The 19,697-nt window shown below is 37.3% G+C and overlaps 1 protein-coding gene across 3 annotated transcripts in view; it reads left to right on the forward strand.

The window, feature by feature from the left end:
• The window catches only part of Lyst (lysosomal trafficking regulator), a 196,083-nt gene that overhangs the window by 42,206 nt on the left and 134,180 nt on the right, over nucleotides 1-19,697 (forward strand). For all 3 annotated transcript variants that reach the window (XM_052157710.1, XM_052157707.1, XM_052157708.1), the window contains exons 4-11: nucleotides 63-153; nucleotides 3,433-5,512; nucleotides 6,867-7,872; nucleotides 9,629-9,790; nucleotides 11,319-11,475; nucleotides 13,749-13,975; nucleotides 14,418-14,484; nucleotides 17,265-17,374. In XM_052157710.1, coding sequence (XP_052013670.1) covers nucleotides 63-153; nucleotides 3,433-5,512; nucleotides 6,867-7,872; nucleotides 9,629-9,790; nucleotides 11,319-11,475; nucleotides 13,749-13,975; nucleotides 14,418-14,484; nucleotides 17,265-17,374 — 3,900 coding nt within the window. The remainder of the gene's footprint in view (nucleotides 1-62; nucleotides 154-3,432; nucleotides 5,513-6,866; nucleotides 7,873-9,628; nucleotides 9,791-11,318; nucleotides 11,476-13,748; nucleotides 13,976-14,417; nucleotides 14,485-17,264; nucleotides 17,375-19,697) is intronic.

Below are 19,697 nucleotides of genomic sequence, written 5' to 3' on the forward strand. Positions count from 1 at the left end.
TTTGTTAGTAATTAATATGTCTTGGGGCCTTAGAACATGAAAATCTTGCGTTTCTGACATAGGCCTTGACATGCAGAGAAGAACTCCTGACTCTTCTTCTGTCGCTCCTTCCCTTGGTGTGGAAGATACCTGTCCAGGAACAGCAGGCAACAGGTATGTTTTTTTTTCATAGGTCACTTGCATTATCAAATCCTGTTGGGAAAGAAAGTTCATTTGCAAAGCTACTTCTGCAGCTTCAGATGGAGATCAGTAGATACTGCAGTTATATTTTTATTATATATAACCTGGTATGAAAAATTCATTAGGCAAGCACATTTTTATTTCTTCTGGTAATATAAAAACCATGGCGCTTCATAGAGGCTTACACAAATGACAAATGCAAAATACATGAAGAAGCAGAGTACTTCCTGGAAGAAGTCACTAGGTGTGCTGTAGCATTAGGAAGATAGGTGGTGACGACTTTGAAGAAACAGATTACAGCTCTTTGCTTAAAGACTTCCGTCACCAGTGCTCCAAAAATGACTTCTACAGTATTTTCTTTAGTTCAAATTTTCTAATTTTGCGTTTGAAGGATAAATTTGAAGTTGTATGTTGTTTCAAGGCTAAATAGAATTATGAGGTCAATAGGTAATTTTAATTTTGGGTGTTTTGTTTTGTTTTGGTTTTAGTTTTGGTTTTGGTTTTGGTTTTTTGATGCATAGTTTCTCTGTGTAGCTCTGGCTGCCCTGGAACTTGCTCTGTAGACCAGGCTGGCCTTGAACTCACAGATCTGTCTGCCTCTACCTCCCAAGTGCTGGGATTAAAGGCATTTTCCACCATTGTTTGGTTTTAATTTCTGATTTTAATAACTATGAATGTATAAGCACATGAACCTTTAAGTACTTCAGTGGAAATATAAACATGTTTCTTCCCGGTTTTCCCCTGGAATTCAGGCTGTCCTGGATTAACAATTGTCTTTCTGTGTTATATTTTTTTGCTTCTACTTTAATGCATATCTAGCATAGAGCTCTTTTTTAAAATTAATTAATTAATTATTTATATTTAAAATGTTATCTCTCTGTACGGTTCCTCCCTCCACAAGCCACCCCCCCATCACAACTCCCCATCTCTTCTAAGAGGGTACTCTTGCACCCACCCATCCACCCCCATCTTAGCCCTCTAGCATTCCTTTTCTCTGGGGCATCAAGCCTCTGTGGAACCAATTGCATCCCCCCCCACCCCCCACTGAGGCCAGACAAGGCAGTCAGTCATAAGGACCAGTCCATGAATGCTCTTTGGTTGGCAGCTTAGTCCCTGGGAGCTCTGAGGGGTTTGGTTGGTTGATACTGTTGTTCTTCCTATGGGGTTGCAATCCCCTTCAGCTCCTTCAGTCCTTCCCCTAACTCTCCCATAGGGGTTCCTGAGCTCGGTCCAGTGGTTGACTGTGAGTATCTACATCTGTCTCAGTCAGGTGCTAGAAGAGCCTCTCAGAAGACAGCCATGCCAGACTGCTGTCTGTAAGCACAGCATGGCATCAGCAATAATGTTTGGTGCCTGCACAAGGAATGGATTCCCAGTTGGGGGCGGTCTCTGGATGGCCTTTCCTGCAGTCTCTGCTTCATTTTTGTCCCTGCATTTCCTTTAGTCAGGAACAATTCTAGGTCAAACATTTTGAGATGGGTGGGTGGCCCTATTCCCCAACTGAGCCCATGCCTATCTACTGGAGGTGGTCTCTTCAGGTTCCATCTCCCTACTTTTAGGGATTTTGGTTGAGGTAATCCCCATTGGGTCCCGAGAGCCTCTCATATCCCTGGTGTCTGGGACTTTCTAGAAGTTCCCCCCGTCCCTCATCCACACTGCTGTGTATTTCTGTTCATTTTCCTGGCCCTCAGGGATTCTCTCCTGTTGCCCCTATACCTAATCCTACCCCTCTCCTTTTTTCCTCCCCTTCCCCTCTCCTACCCAGGTCCTTCCCTCCCTCTGCCTCCTGTGGGATTGAAGCATCCACATTTGGGCCTTCCTTCTTGTTAAACTTTACATGGTCTGTGAGTTATATCATGGCTATACTGAACTTTTTGGCTAATATTCACTTATCAGTGAGTACATACTATGTATGTCGTCCTTTTGGGTTTGGGTTAACCTCATTCAGGATATTTTCTAGTTCCATCCATTTGCCTGCAAAATTCATGATGTCCTTATTTTTAACAGCTGAGTAGTATTCCATTGTGTAAATGAACCTCATTTTCTGTATTCATTCTTCAGTTGAGGGACATCTGGGTTGTTTCCGGTTTCTGGCTATTACAAATAAGGCTGCTATGAATGTACTGGAGCATGTGACCTTGTGATATGGTGTAGCATCTTTTGGGTATATGCCCAGGAATAGTATAGCTGGGTCTTCAGGTAAAACTATTTCCAATTTTATGAATCAAGGCATAGAGCTCTTTTAAGGAAGATATTTAAAGACTTCTAATATATTTTCCTGATTATTTATTGATTCAGTAACTTGTTTTTTGAATTTGTAGAATTAAACATTTTTAATCACTTAAGAATCTTGATTTATGCCATTTTAGGGAAGTTGTTTTCATGTTATATTTTGGTGGAATTGGTCCCTTTTAACATTTGCTTTTATCTGCTTTGTTTTCCCTCTCCTACATAAAGCATAAGAGTCTATTAACTTGTATTAATTCTATTTATTCCTCTGTTTTGTATAACTTCATTTTGTATAGACTATAGTAAATATTACAGCAAAGAGAAAGATGCATTTAATTAGATCCTTCCTTTAAGAAACGATCACTGAATGCTGGCCCAAGCTCCCAGGGCCTAGGATGGACTGCTGTTCTCTGGACACCTGGCTAATTCAGGGACAAGGCCCTATAGAAATAACTCTTACAGCCCTCACTGTGAGTCTGGCCTGGCAGGATTTTCCTGCAAGACTGTTTTCCATGTTGCATCTCTTAGTCACTTCACCCGACACTTACCCTTTAAATCTCAAGTCTGGGTGGCCTCCTGTTAATCCTAGTCTTGATGAATACTTGTTGTATACTTATGATTTCAAATTCTGATGGGTGAATATTAAAATTCTAAGATTCAATAAACTACTCTGTGTCTTAATTATAACATCACTAAAGATTTCTAAATAGTGAGCACGCAGCTGAATAATTCAGAGTCTCATATTGTGAAATCAGAATGCAATCTCTAGGTTCAACTTAGGTCTACTTTCCTAATTCCTTTCCTTGCTATTCTCAAAATCAGTTTGTATCTCCTGAGCTAATGCCACCTGGTGTTGAGAGTTAAAAAGATAAGTGTGGGCAGAAGTGACCCGGAGTTGCAACTAGGGAAAGCAGCCTTGCAGGAAAGGCATGCCAGGGCAGACTCATGTGGGCTGTGAGTCATTACCTATATGTGTTGAGTTTAACAGTTACTAACCTAAGTCTTCTTTCTTGATTTCATTAGATTTTAATCTGCCATTGTCATCTTATATAATTCTGACCAAAGAAAAGAACCCAAGTTTGCAAAAGTCAACTCAGGGAAAATTATATTTAGAAGGAAGTGCTCTATCTGATCAGGTTTCTGCGAAAGAAAACCTTTTTCGAAAAATCAGGCGGCAGCGTAAAAGTACCCATCGCTATTCTGTAAGAGATGCAAGAAAGACACAGCTCTCCACCTCTGATTCTGAAGGCAACTCAGATGAGAAAAGTACAGTTGTGAGTAAACATAGGAGGTTCCACACACTGCCACGCTTCCTGACGCAGTCTCCTAAGGAGGACCACCGCATAGCCAACCTTGACCTCTCTGCAACCAAAGAACAGGTCCTTTCTGACACCATGTCTTTGGAAAACTCCAGAGAAGTCATTCTGAGACAGGATTCAAATGGTGACATATTAAGTGAGCCAGCTGCCTTGTCTATTCTCAGTAATATGAATAATTCTCCCTTTGACTTATGTCATGTTTTGTTATCTCTATTGGAAAAAGTTTGTAAGTTTGACATTGCTTTGAATCATAATTCTTCTCTAGCACTCAGTGTAGTACCCACACTGACTGAGTTCCTAGCAGGCTTTGGGGACTGTTGTAGCCAGAGTGACACTTTGGAGAGACAACTGGTTTCTGCAGGTTGGACAGAAGAGCCAGTAGCTTTGGTTCAACGGATGCTCTTTCGAACTGTGCTGCATCTGATGTCAGTTGATGTTAGTACTGCAGAGGTGATGCCAGAAAGTCTTAGGAAAAATTTGACTGAATTGCTTAGGGCAGCTTTAAAAATTAGAGCTTGCTTGGAAAAGCAGCCTGACCCTTTCTCTCCAAGACAAAAGAAAACACTCCAGGAGGTCCAGGAGGGCTTTGTATTTTCCACGTTTCGTCATAGAGCCTTTCTTCTACCGGAGCTTCTGGAAGGAGTTCTACAGCTCCTCATCTCTTGTCTTCAGAGTGCAGCTTCAAATCCCTTTTACTTCAGCCAAGCCATGGATTTAGTTCAAGAATTTATCCAGCACCAAGGATTTAATCTCTTTGAAACAGCAGTTCTTCAGATGGAATGGTTACTATCAAGGGATGGTGTTCCTTCAGAGGCTGCAGGACATTTGAAAGCCCTGATAAACAGTGTAATAAAAATAATGAGTACTGTCAAAAAAGTGAAATCAGAGCAACTTCATCATTCCATGTGCACAAGGAAAAGGCACCGGCGTTGTGAGTATTCCCATTTCATGCAGCACCACCGAGATCTCTCAGGTCTCCTGGTTTCAGCTTTTAAAAATCAGCTTACTAAAAGCCCCTTTGAAGAGACTGCAGAGGGAGATGTGCAGTATCCAGAGCGGTGCTGCTGCATCGCAGTCTGCGCTCACCAGTGCTTGCGCTTGCTGCAGCAGGTTTCCTTAAGCACCACATGTGTCCAGATCCTATCAGGTGTACACAATGTTGGAATCTGTTGTTGTATGGATCCCAAGTCTGTGATTGTCCCTTTACTCCATGCTTTTAAATTGCCAGCACTGAAAAATTTCCAGCAGCATATACTGAATGTCCTTAGCAAACTTCTTTTGGATCAGTTAGGTGGAGCAGAGATATCACAAAGAATTAAAAAAGCAGCTTGTAACGTCTGTACTGTGGACTCGGACCAACTGGCTAAGTTAGGAGAGACACTGCAAGGCACCTTGTGTGGTGCTGGTCCTTCCCATGACTTGCCCAGTACTTCTTACAGATGTCAAGGGATCCTGCCAAGCAGCGGGTCTGAAGACTTGTTGTGGAAATGGGATGCCTTAGAGGCTTATCAGAACTTTGTCTTTCAGGAAGACAGATTACATAACATTCCGATTGCAAATCACATTTGCAACTTAATCCAGAAAGGCAATGTAGTTGTTCAGTGGAAATTGTATAATTATATCTTTAATCCTGTGCTCCAAAGAGGAGTTGAATTAGTACATCATTGTCAACAGCTAAGCATCACTTCAGCTCAGACTCACATGTGTAGCCAACTGAAACAATATTTGCCTCAGGAAGTGCTTCAGATTTATTTAAAAACTCTGCCTATCCTACTTAAATCCAGGTTTGTATGTGTGCATATGTTTTACAGTTGAATGAATGCTTTTGAACATGGGATAAAAGTGTGTGTATTTGATTTCTAACCTTTAGGGCCTCACTCATAGGGTAGTCATAATAACTGTATTGCTATCAAGGACTTTAGTTTGCCAACAAAGAAAGCACCTTTCCTGTGCTTTTTTTTTTTTTTTTTTTTTTTTTTTTTTTTGTGGATTTGGGTTTTTTGAGACAGGGTTTCTCTGTATAGCCCTGGCTGTCCTGGAACTCACTCTGTAGACCAGGCTGGTCTCGAACTCAGAAATCCGCCTGCCTCTGCCTCCCAAGTGCTGGGATTACAGGCGTGCGCCACCACCACCCGGCTGCCTTTTTTTAAAAATTGGGTATTTTATTTACATTTCAAGAGTCATCCCCTTTTCTGGTTTCCCCTCCACAAACACCCTGTCCCATCCCCCCTTCATGTCATTTTTCTAAATATTTTTTTAATTAACTTTTCTGGAGGTAGTTAGAGGAGAGAAGCTAGAAGCATTGAATTTTAAGTTCTCAGTGGGGGCGGAAATAAATTTTTGCTTATATATCTGAAGGAAAGAAATGTGTGAGACAAAGATATCTAAAAGGCCAGTGTAAATAAATTGTTTTGTATTTATCATGTAGATAGTATATTATAGCCCATTAAAACGCTTATAAAGATCATGTTAGAACAGGAAAAGAGCTTGTATCATTTTATGAATAACACATAAAGCTTAAAGTAGTATTTATGTATTTATGACCATATAAAATTTGCACATACATGAAATATTTAGTTCCTGAGTCAGTGGCATTACGGAGATAATTTCTTAAATGCTATAGTTATATTTATTACTTAGATAAAGTAGAAAATACAGGTAAGTAAAAAGAAAGTTTAAATTGTATTTTATCAATAAATTTTCCAAATTTTGTGATTGTTAATTTTGGGGCAGTTAAGATTGTTAAGTTGGGAAGTCCTGAGCAGAGTGTTAGACAACCAAGGCAGCAGGAAAAGGAAATATATGCCTGTCCTCCCGGTAATAATTATGATATTTAGAATTTCTATTGAATTTATTATTTGAAGACAAAATTCCTTCTTGAGTTGCTTCTTTTAATGTGGGATACATAGAAATATTTCTAGTTAAATACTTCCAGAGCTGTATATGAGCATGCAAGTGCTATTAGAAAGTAACTTGAGATCTTGATCAGTATCTTAGAACTACTCAAATAATGAATCAGAATAGGCAGTGTTTAGTGTATATACCACACATAGAAATGGCATGTTTACATAGCATATGTACCTATTTATAAATGTTCCACTATGTCATGTAAAAAATCTTTTTTCCTATCTTTCACAGGGTAATAAGAGATTTGTTTTTAAGTTGTAATGGAGTAAACCAAATAATTGAATTAAATTACTTAGATGGGATTCGAAGTCATTCCCTGAAAGCATTTGAAACTCTGATTGCCAGCCTAGGGGAACAAGAGAAAGATGCTGCAGTTCCAGGTGTCAATGGGTTAGACATCCAGCAGGAGTTGCCGTCCTTAAGTGTGGGTCCTTCTCTCCATAAGCAGCAAGCTTCTTCAGATTCTCCTTGCAGTCTCAGGAAGTTTTATGCCAACCTCAGAGAAGCTGACCCAAAAAAGCGAAAGACCGTTCACCAGGATGTTCACATAAACACCATAAACCTCTTCCTCTGTGAGGCTTTTCTATGTGTCAGTAAAGAAGCAGACTCTGATAGGGAGTCTGCCAATGAGTCAGAAGACACTTCTGGCTATGACAGTACTGCCAGTGAGCCATTAAGTCACATGCTGCCATGTCTGTCTCTTGAGAATGTTGTCTTACCTTCCCCTGAATGTTTGCACCACGCCGCAGACATTTGGTCCATGTGTCGTTGGATCTTCATGTTGAACTCAGTCTTCCAGAAACAATTTCACAGGCTTGGTGGTTTCCAAGTATGCCATGAATTAATATTTATGATAATCCGAAAACTATTCAGAAGTCATACAGATGATCAAGGAAGGCAGGGAGAAATGAGTGTAAATGAAAACCAGGCGTTAATCAGAACATCTCATCCTGAGATGACATTGAGGGGAGATGCCTCATCTCCAGCAGCACCAGAACTGGGCTTTCTGAAAACGAGTGTTGGTAGCATGAGTGAGTTAGAGTCACAGCATATGCTTCCCACAAGTGCAGAGCAGATGTTGGCTACTGAGTCTGTTCCTGGGGAAGCAAAGCCCTTTTTGAGTCAACAAAATGAGACTTCTCTCCAGAGCATACGACTTTTGGAATCTCTCCTGGCCATTTGTCTTCATAGCGCCAGAGCCAGTCAACAGAAGATGGAATTGGAGCTACCGTCTCAGGTGATACTTTGTGCTTAGTCCTTCTTATGCAGCATGCATATAATAATATATAATATATGTGTTCTGACTTAACATTGTCAATTTATTTTGCCACATATTTTAATTTATTTTCAAGTATTAATTATATATAAAACTGGAACTCATAATGACAGTGTTCTGTATATAGTGTATTTCTATCAATTTGCCCTCTTGGCCTTCTCTTTCTTTCCCCCTACACTTGTCCCCTTCCTCATTCCAGCTAGTTTCTTTTCTATTTTCATATTTGTTGTTGTTGTTTGGTGTGTGTGTGTCTGTGTGTCTGTGTGTGTGTGTGTGTAAAAACCTACTACATTTTATTAGGGTTTCTTGTAAAATACTGGATGAGGAATTATTTACCAGAGCAAGAGTTCCTTGCCAGTGGTAATATCACAGGAGAAAATGTCTTTCCCTTCCCCAGTAACCATTAGCTCCTTGTAGATTCAGTGTGGGCTAGGGCTCCATTATCTGCCTATTAAATCCACAGGGGAGGGGCCTCATGGCCCTCCCCCTTCCATTTGCTGCATACTTTGTTTTTAGAAAGCCCTTTTGTGCTTAGCAGGATATCAAGTATGGAGGACACAAAGGGACACACAAAAGCCCCCCCCCCCCCCCCAGGATAGTTTGTGAATTTAGTGTTAAATGTGTATTTCAGGTTATTTTGTTTTAGACTTTAGAAGTTCACAATATTGGTGTTACTGTTGGGTACTCTGCCCCTATTTTCTAATCTTTGTTTATGGCTTTGTTGTGGTAATCATCTTTTCTGTACCAGTTTGTTTTACATTTTAGACTTGGAATTCCTTAAAAGAAAAGTAAGGTTTTTGTTTTTGTTTTGTTTTGTTTTGTTTTGTTTTGTTTTTTGAGACAGGGTTTCTCTGTGTAGTCCTGGTTGTCTTGTAACTCACTCTGTAGACCAGGCTGGGATTAAAGGCGTGTGCCACCACTGCCTGGCTGTTTTTTTTTTTTTTTTTTTTTTTTTTGTTTGTTTGTTTGTTTTTGTTTTTAATCCACTGTTATAGAGAGCTAGGCAAGCATAATAGCTTCATTCAAAGGGCAGAACTGAAGGCAAAAGAAAAAAATAATTAGAACTGGTTCTTAGAATATTAGAGAATCTCTAAGAATAAGGAATTTGTAATCTCTAGGGATAATTAAAATCCCGAAGTTTCAAAGAATAACCTTGTAAAAATTTTAAGATTTATTTTTTATTTTACGTGTATGAGATTTTGCTTGGATATGTGTGCAAAGTACCTGGGGAGGTCAGAAGATAAGGCATTGGATTTCTTGGAACTGGAGTTACAGACAATTGTGAGCTACCATATAGGTGTTGGAAATGGAATTTGGGTCCTTTGTAAGGACTCTTAACCACTGGACCATGTCCTCAGCCACCAAAAAGTGGATTTTTTTCCAAAACAGGGTTTCTCTGTGTAGTGCTGGCTATTCTGGAACTCACTCTATAGACCATGATGGCCTGAACTCAGAGGTCCATCTGCCTCCGCCTCCTATGTGCTGGGATTAAAAGCCTAAGCGTGGATTTTTTTATGATTAAAATCCAATATATTTAAAAGTAAAAAGCAACATTTTAACAGTACATTATTTGGATAAGAACTCAAATTTTTTGTAGTTAGTTTACCTTCATATCAATGACAAATACATGGATGATTTTTTTCCTGCTTGTTGTAATTCTTTCTTTCACCTTATAAAAGTGTATTATTGATATTCTTAGTCTTTCATTTTACCTTAGAGCTTGTCTGTGGAAAATATATTGTGTGAACTGAGGGAACACCTTTCCCAGTCAAAGGTGGCAGAAACAGAGTTAGCAAAGCCTTTATTTGATGCCCTGCTTCGAGTAGCCTTGGGGAGTCATTCAGCAGATTTGGATCCTGGTGATGCTGTGACTGAGAAGGTATGAATCCATGTGCAGTGTTCTTAGGTATGATTAGCAGAAACTGGAGTATGTGGGGTGGGACCAGGGCATTGATTAACTCACAGGAACATGAATTTTGATCATTTCTCTGCCATCTGGAAGGGATAGTAAATATTGTCCTGCTTCAAAGAAAAGCAGTTAATCTAACCTGGAAATATTTTGATAATTGTTCCTAATAAGACAAGATATCTTAAGGTTTGATAATCTTACTGATAATCTTTTTTTTCCTAAAACATTTTAGTTTAGAAAATTTCAAATTTGAACAGAAACAATATGTCACCCCCAGCCCATGCCAGCCACTTCTATAGTTGACTCCTCAGTATCAACAGTCTCCTTTCCTCTTCTCTTTTCCATGTTTTTCTTTACTGAAGTATTTTTTAAAGGAAATCCTGGTTTGTAGTAGCTGATAATCTATTAAATAATGACTCAGGAATAGTGGTATTTAGATATCTTATCTGTCCTGCATTGGTACATCTAATATTTCCAGAATTCTCTGCTGACTTTAATTTTAAATTGCTCAACAAAAATGATTACTCATATAGAAGACAGCATTAGGAAATTTTGAGTGCTGTTAACATTTTTTTCCCTAAAGTAACTGTTTTTAACTTTTTTCTCCTGAAACTTAAAAGGTTTCTAAAAACTTTCCTGATATGCTTCTTTTACTTTGTGTTAACTATTGTTAATTTTCTTCTTTACATAACTTCTTTTTTAACCCTTTAGTTTAGTAATATATTTGGTATTTGATTGTATTTTGCCATAATAGGCTGTTATTGGTTCCCATAACTTTAAATCTTACTGAAATGTTTTTCTATGTGTTAACAAATCAAATGACAGGTTATCACAAATTGATCTACTTAATGTTACCTTTTATTGCTATTGCAGTGATAAAGTACTCTGAGCTTTTAAAAACTCAATTATGTCCTAAGGCAAATGTGTCATTAACAGTTTTATAAGGAAAAAAAAAGTCTTGCTATAGAAATTAGACAGGAAGTTGATGCTGCAGCTCTGATTTCTGATATACTTATATGTAGACAATTATATTTTGAAATTTTTATTTCGTTTAGAAAATTGTTATAGCTTTTTCAATGATCTAGTTTGTAAAGCATTTAATTAAAAATGCTTTTGGGAAAATGTTCCTATCAACAATGTATGAAGATAATATATTTTACTAGGATTAATTTCTGTATAAGATAATACTGCCTGGTTATGATTTTCAGTCATTCTTTGTTGTGTACCTAGAATGCAAGTTCCTGAGTAGATTTATTTTTCAGAGAAACAAAAAGGACCATTGTTTTTTTCTGCTGTAGCCTTTCTGAAAGAGTTTGGGAAATTTTGCTTAGTCATGTTTACATTTTTTTTTTTAACTGAATCCTGATTACTAAGTTTTTTTCTTTTGAATAAAATATTGAGACTGTTCTTAAAGTTATTTTTGAGTGATAGATATTCTCTTAACTGAGAAAAAGAGTCAGTGCTGCAATGTTGACTTTGAATTACACTGGCCTTATAGTGTCATCCCTTTGAGGAAGAGTTGTTGTCCCAGCCTGGAGATTTTTCAGAAGAAACTGAGGATTCTCAATGTTGTAGTTTGAAACTTCTGGACGAGGAAGAAGGTTATGAGGCAGATAGTGAAAGCAATCCTGAGGATGGTGACACCCAAGACGATGGTGAGATGTCTCTGATGTTTGTGATTATATTGCCCGTTAAACTGTCAGTTAAGAAAAGGTTCATTCTGTCTCTACATTGTAGCCTTATGGTTTCAAAAAGGCATTGTGTTATCATTTTGTTTTGTCATCACAACAAATCTGTCAATTGAATATATAATGTCAACAGTGAGAGCAAGACTAGGGAGATAGTGTAAAGCCCCAGGTATGATTGATGCCCTGCACTGTTAGGAGAAAACAAAACAAGACAAAACCCCTTGTTTTTGTCTACCCTAAAACAAGTAGATGCCCAAGAATAAGGATGAGGGAGAAACTTTTTCTTTTATATGTAAGCAAGAAAGGAGATACCCAGAAGTAGATACTACAAGGGAAAGCAGGTGATGTGCCTACCAGTCATTGGCTGAGCAGAGAAACTCTTTCTGAAGAGGTAATATATACATTGGAATCTCACTGTCAGTGAAATCCCATTAGTGATACAGCAGGTTCCTTTGTCATTTTCTGTAGCCTAGCCAGTTCTTAGGATGGAACTGTGTTGCCTGTGATCCTTTGTGCTGGCTGTGCAGGATGGATGGAATGTAAATGATAGTCTGCTTGCTTGGTTTATGTCAGCTCGACACAAGCTGCCATTTGGGAAGAGGGAACCTCAACTGGGGGAATGCCTCAATCAGATTGGTCTGTGAGCAAGCCTTTGGTGCATTCTTATTTAGTGATGTGAATATGAGGGTCAGCTCACTGTGGGTGCCCTTCTTGGGCAGGAGTCCTGGGATAGATAAGAAAACAGGCTATAGAAATTATGGGGAGCAAGCCAGTAAGCAGCACTCCTATGGCTTCTGCTTCAGTTCCTGCTTTCAGGTTCCTGCCTTTGAGTTCTGGCCTTGACTTCCTCAGTGATGCTGCATGATCTGAGAATTGTAAGATGAAATAAACCCTTTTCTTCCCAAGTTGCTTTTTATAGTGGTATTTTTGCAGTAATAGAAAGAAACCCTAACTCAGATTATTTGCGCCACAAGATTTTTGTGAAGGCTCTATCTTTTCAGACTTTTGGACTTTCACAGCACTTTTAATTTAGGTTTACAGTAGTTTATTCTTGCTAGAATTTGATTTTCCCTTTTATGTGGAGGGAATGGGAATAATCACTGATTTTAGAGTTGAAAGGTATCTATGCTTTTTTTACAAAAAGTATTGGCTTAATGGTAGTTTTATTATAACCTAGGTATAATCTACAAAGGAGGATTTCCTTGTGTGCTTTGTTTTTGATTGTTCTTTTGTTTTGTTTTTGAGACAAGGTCTCACCATGTAACTCTGGAACTCACTATGTAGACCACGCTGGCCTCCAACACATAGAGACTCAGCTATTCTGCCTCCCCAGTGCTGGGACTAGAGGCATGTACCACTATGCCAGGCTTTTTGCCTTACATCGTAAGCTTTAGTTTATTATTTTTTTTGTGTGAATATACATGATATGGGTGACAAACACATTGTGCCATGGTGAATGTTTGGACAAAGGACAACTTTGTGGAGTCTGTTCTCTCCTCCACCTATATATGGGTTCCAGGGTCTAAACTCAGGTTGTTGCTAAGGTTTGCATGGTGAGCGCCTTTACCCACGTAGTCACCTCATCTGTTTCATAGAGCTTATTCTTTGAGACAGAGTCTCTGCTGATTCTGGTAGGCTGGTTGGCCAGTGAGCCTCAGGGAGTCCTTTGTCCTAGGCCTGTATTACTGATTCTTGGCACAGAGCCCAGCTTGTTGTATGGATGCTATGAGTCTGAACCGGGGCTCTCATGCTTGTGCAGGCAGCACTTTCCTCCTGTCCCTTGGATGAATGTCTTTCAAATAGTACAGCAGACAATTTTAAGGTCAGTCAGTATGACAGTCATAAAGCAGATACTGTTTAGACTTCAACAAATCAAGCCTACTGTTAGCAGAGAAATTGGGGCAGATAAAATAAACATTCTGATTAGATATTTTAGAATAAGAAAGTTTGAGATAAGATTTTCTAGTTGTATCAAAAGAATGTTAAATTTGTATCACATGTTTATGAAAATTTCTGTTGGTTATATTTGTGGTTTCATTGAAGAGCAAAATTACTTTCAAAATTAAACTATCCGTAAGACTTCATTGTTCAACCTGTAATCACCGGTAATGTTGCAAGGAAAGGCTTTGTGAGCATCTTCATATAAGCAGGGCTGTTTTCATTGAATGTTCTAAGTGATGAGTTAGGGTTGAAATATTCATATTGGGGAATAAAAGCATTCTTTTTCTTTACTTTGTCAGGAGTAGAATTAAAACCTGAAGCAGAAGGTTTCAGTGGATTGATTGTTCCAAACAACTTACTTGAAAACCTCACTCATGGGGAAATAATATACCCTGAGATTTGCATGCTGGGATTAAATTTGCTTTCTGCTAGCAAAGCTAAACTTGATGTGCTTGCTCATGTGTTTGAGAGCTTTCTGAAAATTGCCAGGCAGAAGGAAAAGAACATTTCTCTGCTCATGCAACAGGTAAAAGATGTACTAAGTTGATTCAGTACTTATCACCTTCATGCTCCAATTATTCATCTTCTTATGTTTAACCCAACTTTGTATGAAAATTATTTGAGATAACTTATCTTTTGCTATCCCTTCAGTGTGTTTTCACTTTTCACTCTCCAGTGATTTTCTAAAGCCATCTAATCCTGTATTTCTCAAATAAGTAGCATAAAATTAATTTTGTCATTAGCTCAACAGTAGTGTATCCTGATAGCAGATTTTAAACTTGTATTTAATCCTATAACAGTATTTTTTCCAGTCCTTTAAACACTCCCACCCTCTCTTGCACACACACACATGTACACATGTACACATGCAGGCTCTTATGAAATAATTTATTATGACATTGTAGTTATATTATGCTTATATAAAGTCAAATGTTTTAATTTTCTATGCTTCACTCTTTAATCTTCAGGGAATTGTGAAAATTCTTCTAGGAGGGTTCTTGAATATTTTAACACAAACTAATTCTGATTTCCAAGGTGAGTTGAACCTGGTTTAAGGAAATAACTTAGTAATTATTATGTTGTTGTGTGAAGAATTAGATTGTGTCTCCCACTTGCACACTGCTCCGTGGTTTCCAAATTGTTTTTATGTGTATTGTTCTATTCGTTCCTCATGCTCATTCAGTAAAATGTATTGAGTAGAGGGACAGAATGTTGATTCCAAGACCTGCAGTAAGTTGTTCAGTAGCTTTGTGAGGACAATAGCCTGCTATAAACACTACACTGCTGCTTTATCTGCTGTCTGCTCTTCTTAGTTCTTTCCCGGGCATTTGAGAAGTTTGTGATGAACATTAATGTGATTTCTGCCCACAGTAGATCTAAATTATAGTTGAAGGTTAAGACTAATATATGTGAAGTATTAATTTGGGTTTGTGTGATGCTTCCTCAAGTTAATTACAAGTTACATGTTTTTATCAGGAATACCTAATGTTAGTGTTAAGTCCTCTAGAGGACAATATATCAAAGGCTTTGTGATAGCTGTGTCTTGTTATTAGGGATGTTAATTTTAATCATTTCAGGTAAAGATAGTCTATAGGTTTTTCTCTATTGTAATTTGCAAGTATTTTATGGGTAGCAACTTGAAAGTATGTAAATATCACTTTTCTCATATTTTAGTCCAGTTTTTAGCATCTATTGGCAGTCATGCATGAAAAGGGTAGTATTGTAATATTTGCCAAATAGTGATTTTGTACTTCTGACATTCTTTGTTCATTTATGAATTGGGATTATGCTATGAGGAAAGTTTTTTTCCATTCATTCACTTACTTAATGCATGAATATATTATACCTATGTTACACTCTTTCATACCAGTGTTTTCATTATAAACATTTAACACTGGTATGACATGTTAAAGTTTATAACCTCTGTTAGCACATTATTTCTATCTAACACTCATAACATATTCATTTTTTCTAAGACATTACCTAATTTTCTTTTCTTGTTCCTAGAGAGCCCTTCCCTTCCCGGATACATTACAATTAATTGTCATATTTCCTTGCTTTTGTTGTTATGCCTTTTATGTCAAACCTAGGGAAGACTGATCAATGATCACAAAAATTATTTCTAGAAATTATTTTCTTCTCTCCATTTTTTGCTCTTTGTTTTCTTACATATGGACTGTAATGTTGGGCTGTGAAGGTTGATCCTGCTAGGTGTCTCTTACCTCGTATACTTCTCTTTGTTTGTACAACATTCAAGGAGACTTTAAAAGTTCTATTCCATTGGAGCTGGATAGAGAGCTCAGTGGTTAAGAGCACTCACTTACTTCTTTTCTGAAGGACTTGAGTTCAATTCCCAGCAACCATATGGCAGCTCACAACCTTCCTCTTCTAGTATGTAGATGTACATGCATACAAAATACCCCTATACATAAAATAAAGGAAGAAAGAAATATGCTTGTCAAAAAATTTTAAAAGCAGTTATATCCCAACATTTTATTAATTTTTTAAAAAAAATTATGGCAGCTGCCCAATGTCTTAGTTTCTTTTCTGTTGTTGTGATGAAACACCATGATCAAGGCAATTTATAGTAGAAAGCATTTAATAGGGGCTTACAGTTTCTAAGGGTGAAACCATGGCTATTATGACAGTGAGGATGGCAGTAAGCAGGCAGGCAGGCATGGCCCTGGAGCAGTAGCCAAGAGCTTTCATGTCATCCATAAGCAAGAGGCAAGGGGGAAGGAAGGAGGGAGAGGGCAAGGGGAAGGAGGAAGGGGAGGAGGAGGAGGAGGGGGAGGGAGAGAGAGAAGGAGAGGGAGAGAGAGAAAGAAAAGGAGAATGAGAACTGGGAACATTATGGGATATTGAAAGCTCAAAACCCACTCCCAGTGATATGTCTCTTCCAACAAGGACACACCTCCTAATCCTTCTCAAACAGTTCCACCTAACATATGACCCTGCCAGGGCCATTCTCAGTGAATCCACCATACCTATTTTATAGCTATAGGTCCTTTTGCTTGATTATTTTCTGTTTTTAAAAATGATTATTTGTGTGTTTCCATTTTCACATTCACACGGAAACCTATCAATTTTGAAGTTTTAAAAGTCTAAGCACATTTTGGTTGTGCTACTTTTTTATTCAAAAGCCTTTAAGGGACTTACATTAATTACCTGCAGGGTGAAATCCATGCCAGCTTATGGTCTCCTTGAAAGTTGTCTTGCAGAAAAGCTTTCTCTTACGCTATCCTGTCTGCTCATTGCCTTTATGAGACAGGTTACTTAGAAGGGGTTTCTAGTCTTAAACCTCCAATCTTTTTAGATACATCTCAGTGTTTACAGCAGTATTGTTTTTGTCATGTCTGAACTGGAGAGAATAATTTGTTTTCTGTTTTGGAGTGAGGAGCAGCTGAAACATACATGTACAAATATACTTGAAACATTCTAAAATGATCTATGAATAATAATTACTTTATAGAATTCTATGAATTAGTATACCTTTGCTTATGTTTTATGCTCAACTCTTTAGTAGATATAAGAAAATGATCATACAAAACAGCTTGTGATATTTATATAATCTTTGCTATTTTACATCTGTCACTTAATTTCCATATAAGATGCAGTAGTTATAATCTAAACAATTGTTGTTTTATTACTGTTAGTTCATTTGAATTTAGTTATCTTGCTATTTCTTCACCAATTTTTGTGATTACTAACTCAGTTGTTTATAATCATTCAGTATATGATTATAGTTTTGTACTTCTTTCAATGAAACTGGATTATTATCTTCCTTTAATTTTTTTCTTCTTTTTAAAATTTAGCATGCCAGAGAGTATTGGTGGATCTCTTGGTATCTTTGATGAGTTCAAGAATGTGTTCAGAAGACTTAACCCATCTTTTGAGAATATTTCTGGAGAAATCTCCTTGTACAGTAAATATGCTAAAAATTTTATATTTTCACTAATTCTCAATATAATGCATTTTCACTAATTTGTAAACCATCAGCTCTTGCTATTGTAATTACTATTTAGTCAATACCTTGTTTCATGTTTGACATATTCAGTTATAGTGTCTGTATACACCTTAACTATTTTACTTTGATGTGGACTAACCAGACGCCTTCACTCCTGTGTCAGCTCCATCCTTTGTGCTTGAGATAGCCTGTGATTGTTTTCTTTTTTCCTTTTATTTATTGAAAAGGGAAGTAAAAACGCTTTATGATAAAATTAGAGTTTTACGTGGAAAATATTTCAGATAAACATGTTAAAATTGACAATTTTCATGGAAAATTAAAGAGTAAAGTGGTACACATAAAAACATTGCTAAATAATTGAAATATAGGATAGAAACATTTTGTGATAGAATTGAAGATTTACGTGGAAAATATATCTGATAAAATTGTAGAAACATGTAGAAAAACATGTTAGAATTGAAGTTTATCATGGAAAATTTTATATAGATATAATAATGGTAGGCATAAAAGTATCCCTAAGTTGATTGAAAGTGGAATTATAAACATTTTCTGATAACATTGAAGACTTACATGGAAAATATTTCTGGTAAAATTCAAGAAATATATAGACAAACACGTTAAAATTGACTATTTCATGGAAAAATTTACATATAAAATGGTAGGTATAAAAACACTTTCTAAATTAATTGAAGGTGGAATTAGAAACATTTGTGATAAAGTCAAAGATTTACATTGGAAACATTTCTGATAAAATAGAGGAAATATATAGAAAGACATTAAAATTGAAGATTATCATGAAAAATAATGCAGATAAAATGGTAGACATAAAAATTTTTCAAATTAAAATGGGACTTACAAACATTTTCTGATAAAATTGAAGATTTACATGAGAAATATTTTGTTAAGTCTATGTCTTTTTATTGGGGAGTTGAATCCATTGTTGTTAGGAGATATTAAGGAATGGTGTTTGTTGTTTCCTGTTATTTTTTATGTTATTTTTATGTTTGTGTGGATATCTTCTTTTGGTTTTGTTGGGAAAAGATTACTTTCTTGCTTTTTCTAGGGTGTAGTTTCCCTCCTTATATTGGCATTTTTCCATTAATTATTCTTTGTAGGGCTGGATTTGTGGACAGATATTGTGTAAATTTGGTTTTGTCATGGAATATCTTGCTTTCTCCATCTATGGTGATTGAGAGTTTTGCTGGGTATAGTAGCCTGGGCTGGCATTTGTGTTCTCTTAGGGTCTGTATGAGATCTGCCCAGGATCTTCTAGCTTTCATCGTCTCTGTTGAGAAGTCTGCTGTGATTCTGATAGGTCTTCCTTTATAAGTTACTTGCCCTTTCCCCCTTACTGCTTTTAATATTCTTTCTTTATTTAGTGCATTTTGTGTTTTGATTATTATGTGTCGGGAGGACTTTCTGTTTTGGTCCAGTCTGTTTGGAGTTCTGAAGGCTTCTTGTATGTTTATGGGCATCTCTTTCTCTAGGTTAGGGAAGTTTTCTTCTACAATTTTGTTGAAGATATTTCCTGGGCCTTGAAGATGTAAATCCTAGCTCTCATCTATATCTATAATCCTCAGGTTTCATCTTCTCATTGTTTCCTGGAGTTCCTGGATGTTTTGAGTTTCCAGCTTTATGCATTTTGCATTTTCTTTGACTGTTGAGTCAATGTTTTCTATGGTATCTTCAGCACCTGAGTTTCTTTCTTCTATCTCTTGTATTCTGTTGTTGATGCTTGCATCTCTGACTCCTGAATTCTTTCCAAGGCTTTCTATCTCCAGAGATGTCTCTCTTTGTGATTTTTTTTTTTTTATTGTTTCTACTTCCACTTTTAGATCCTGGATGGTTTTGTTCAGTTCCTTCACTTGTTTGTTTGTGTTTTCCTGTAATTCTTTAAGGGATTTTCTTCTTTAATGGCTTCTGCCTGTTGCCCCATGATCTCCTGTGTTTCTTTAAGGGATTTTTGTGTTTCTTCTTTAAGGCTTTTACCTGTTGACCCATGCTCTCCTGTATTTCTTTAAGGGAGTTATTTAAGTATTTCTTGAAGCCCTCTATCAGCATCATGAGATACGATTTTAAATCCAACTCTTGTTTTTCTGGTGTTTTGGGGTATCTGGGACTTGCTGTGGTGGGAGAACTGGGTTCTGATGTTGCCATGTGACCTTGGTTTCTGTTGGTAGGGTTCTTGTGCTTGCCTTTCACCATCTGGTGCTAGTTAGTATTGTTATCTCTGGCTGGAGTTTATTCCTCCTGTGGCCCTATAAGCCTATTTCTTTACTCC

Source organism: Apodemus sylvaticus, chromosome 14 (assembly GCF_947179515.1).
Source record: "Apodemus sylvaticus chromosome 14, mApoSyl1.1, whole genome shotgun sequence".
NCBI classification, from domain to species: Eukaryota; Metazoa; Chordata; class Mammalia; order Rodentia; family Muridae; genus Apodemus; species Apodemus sylvaticus.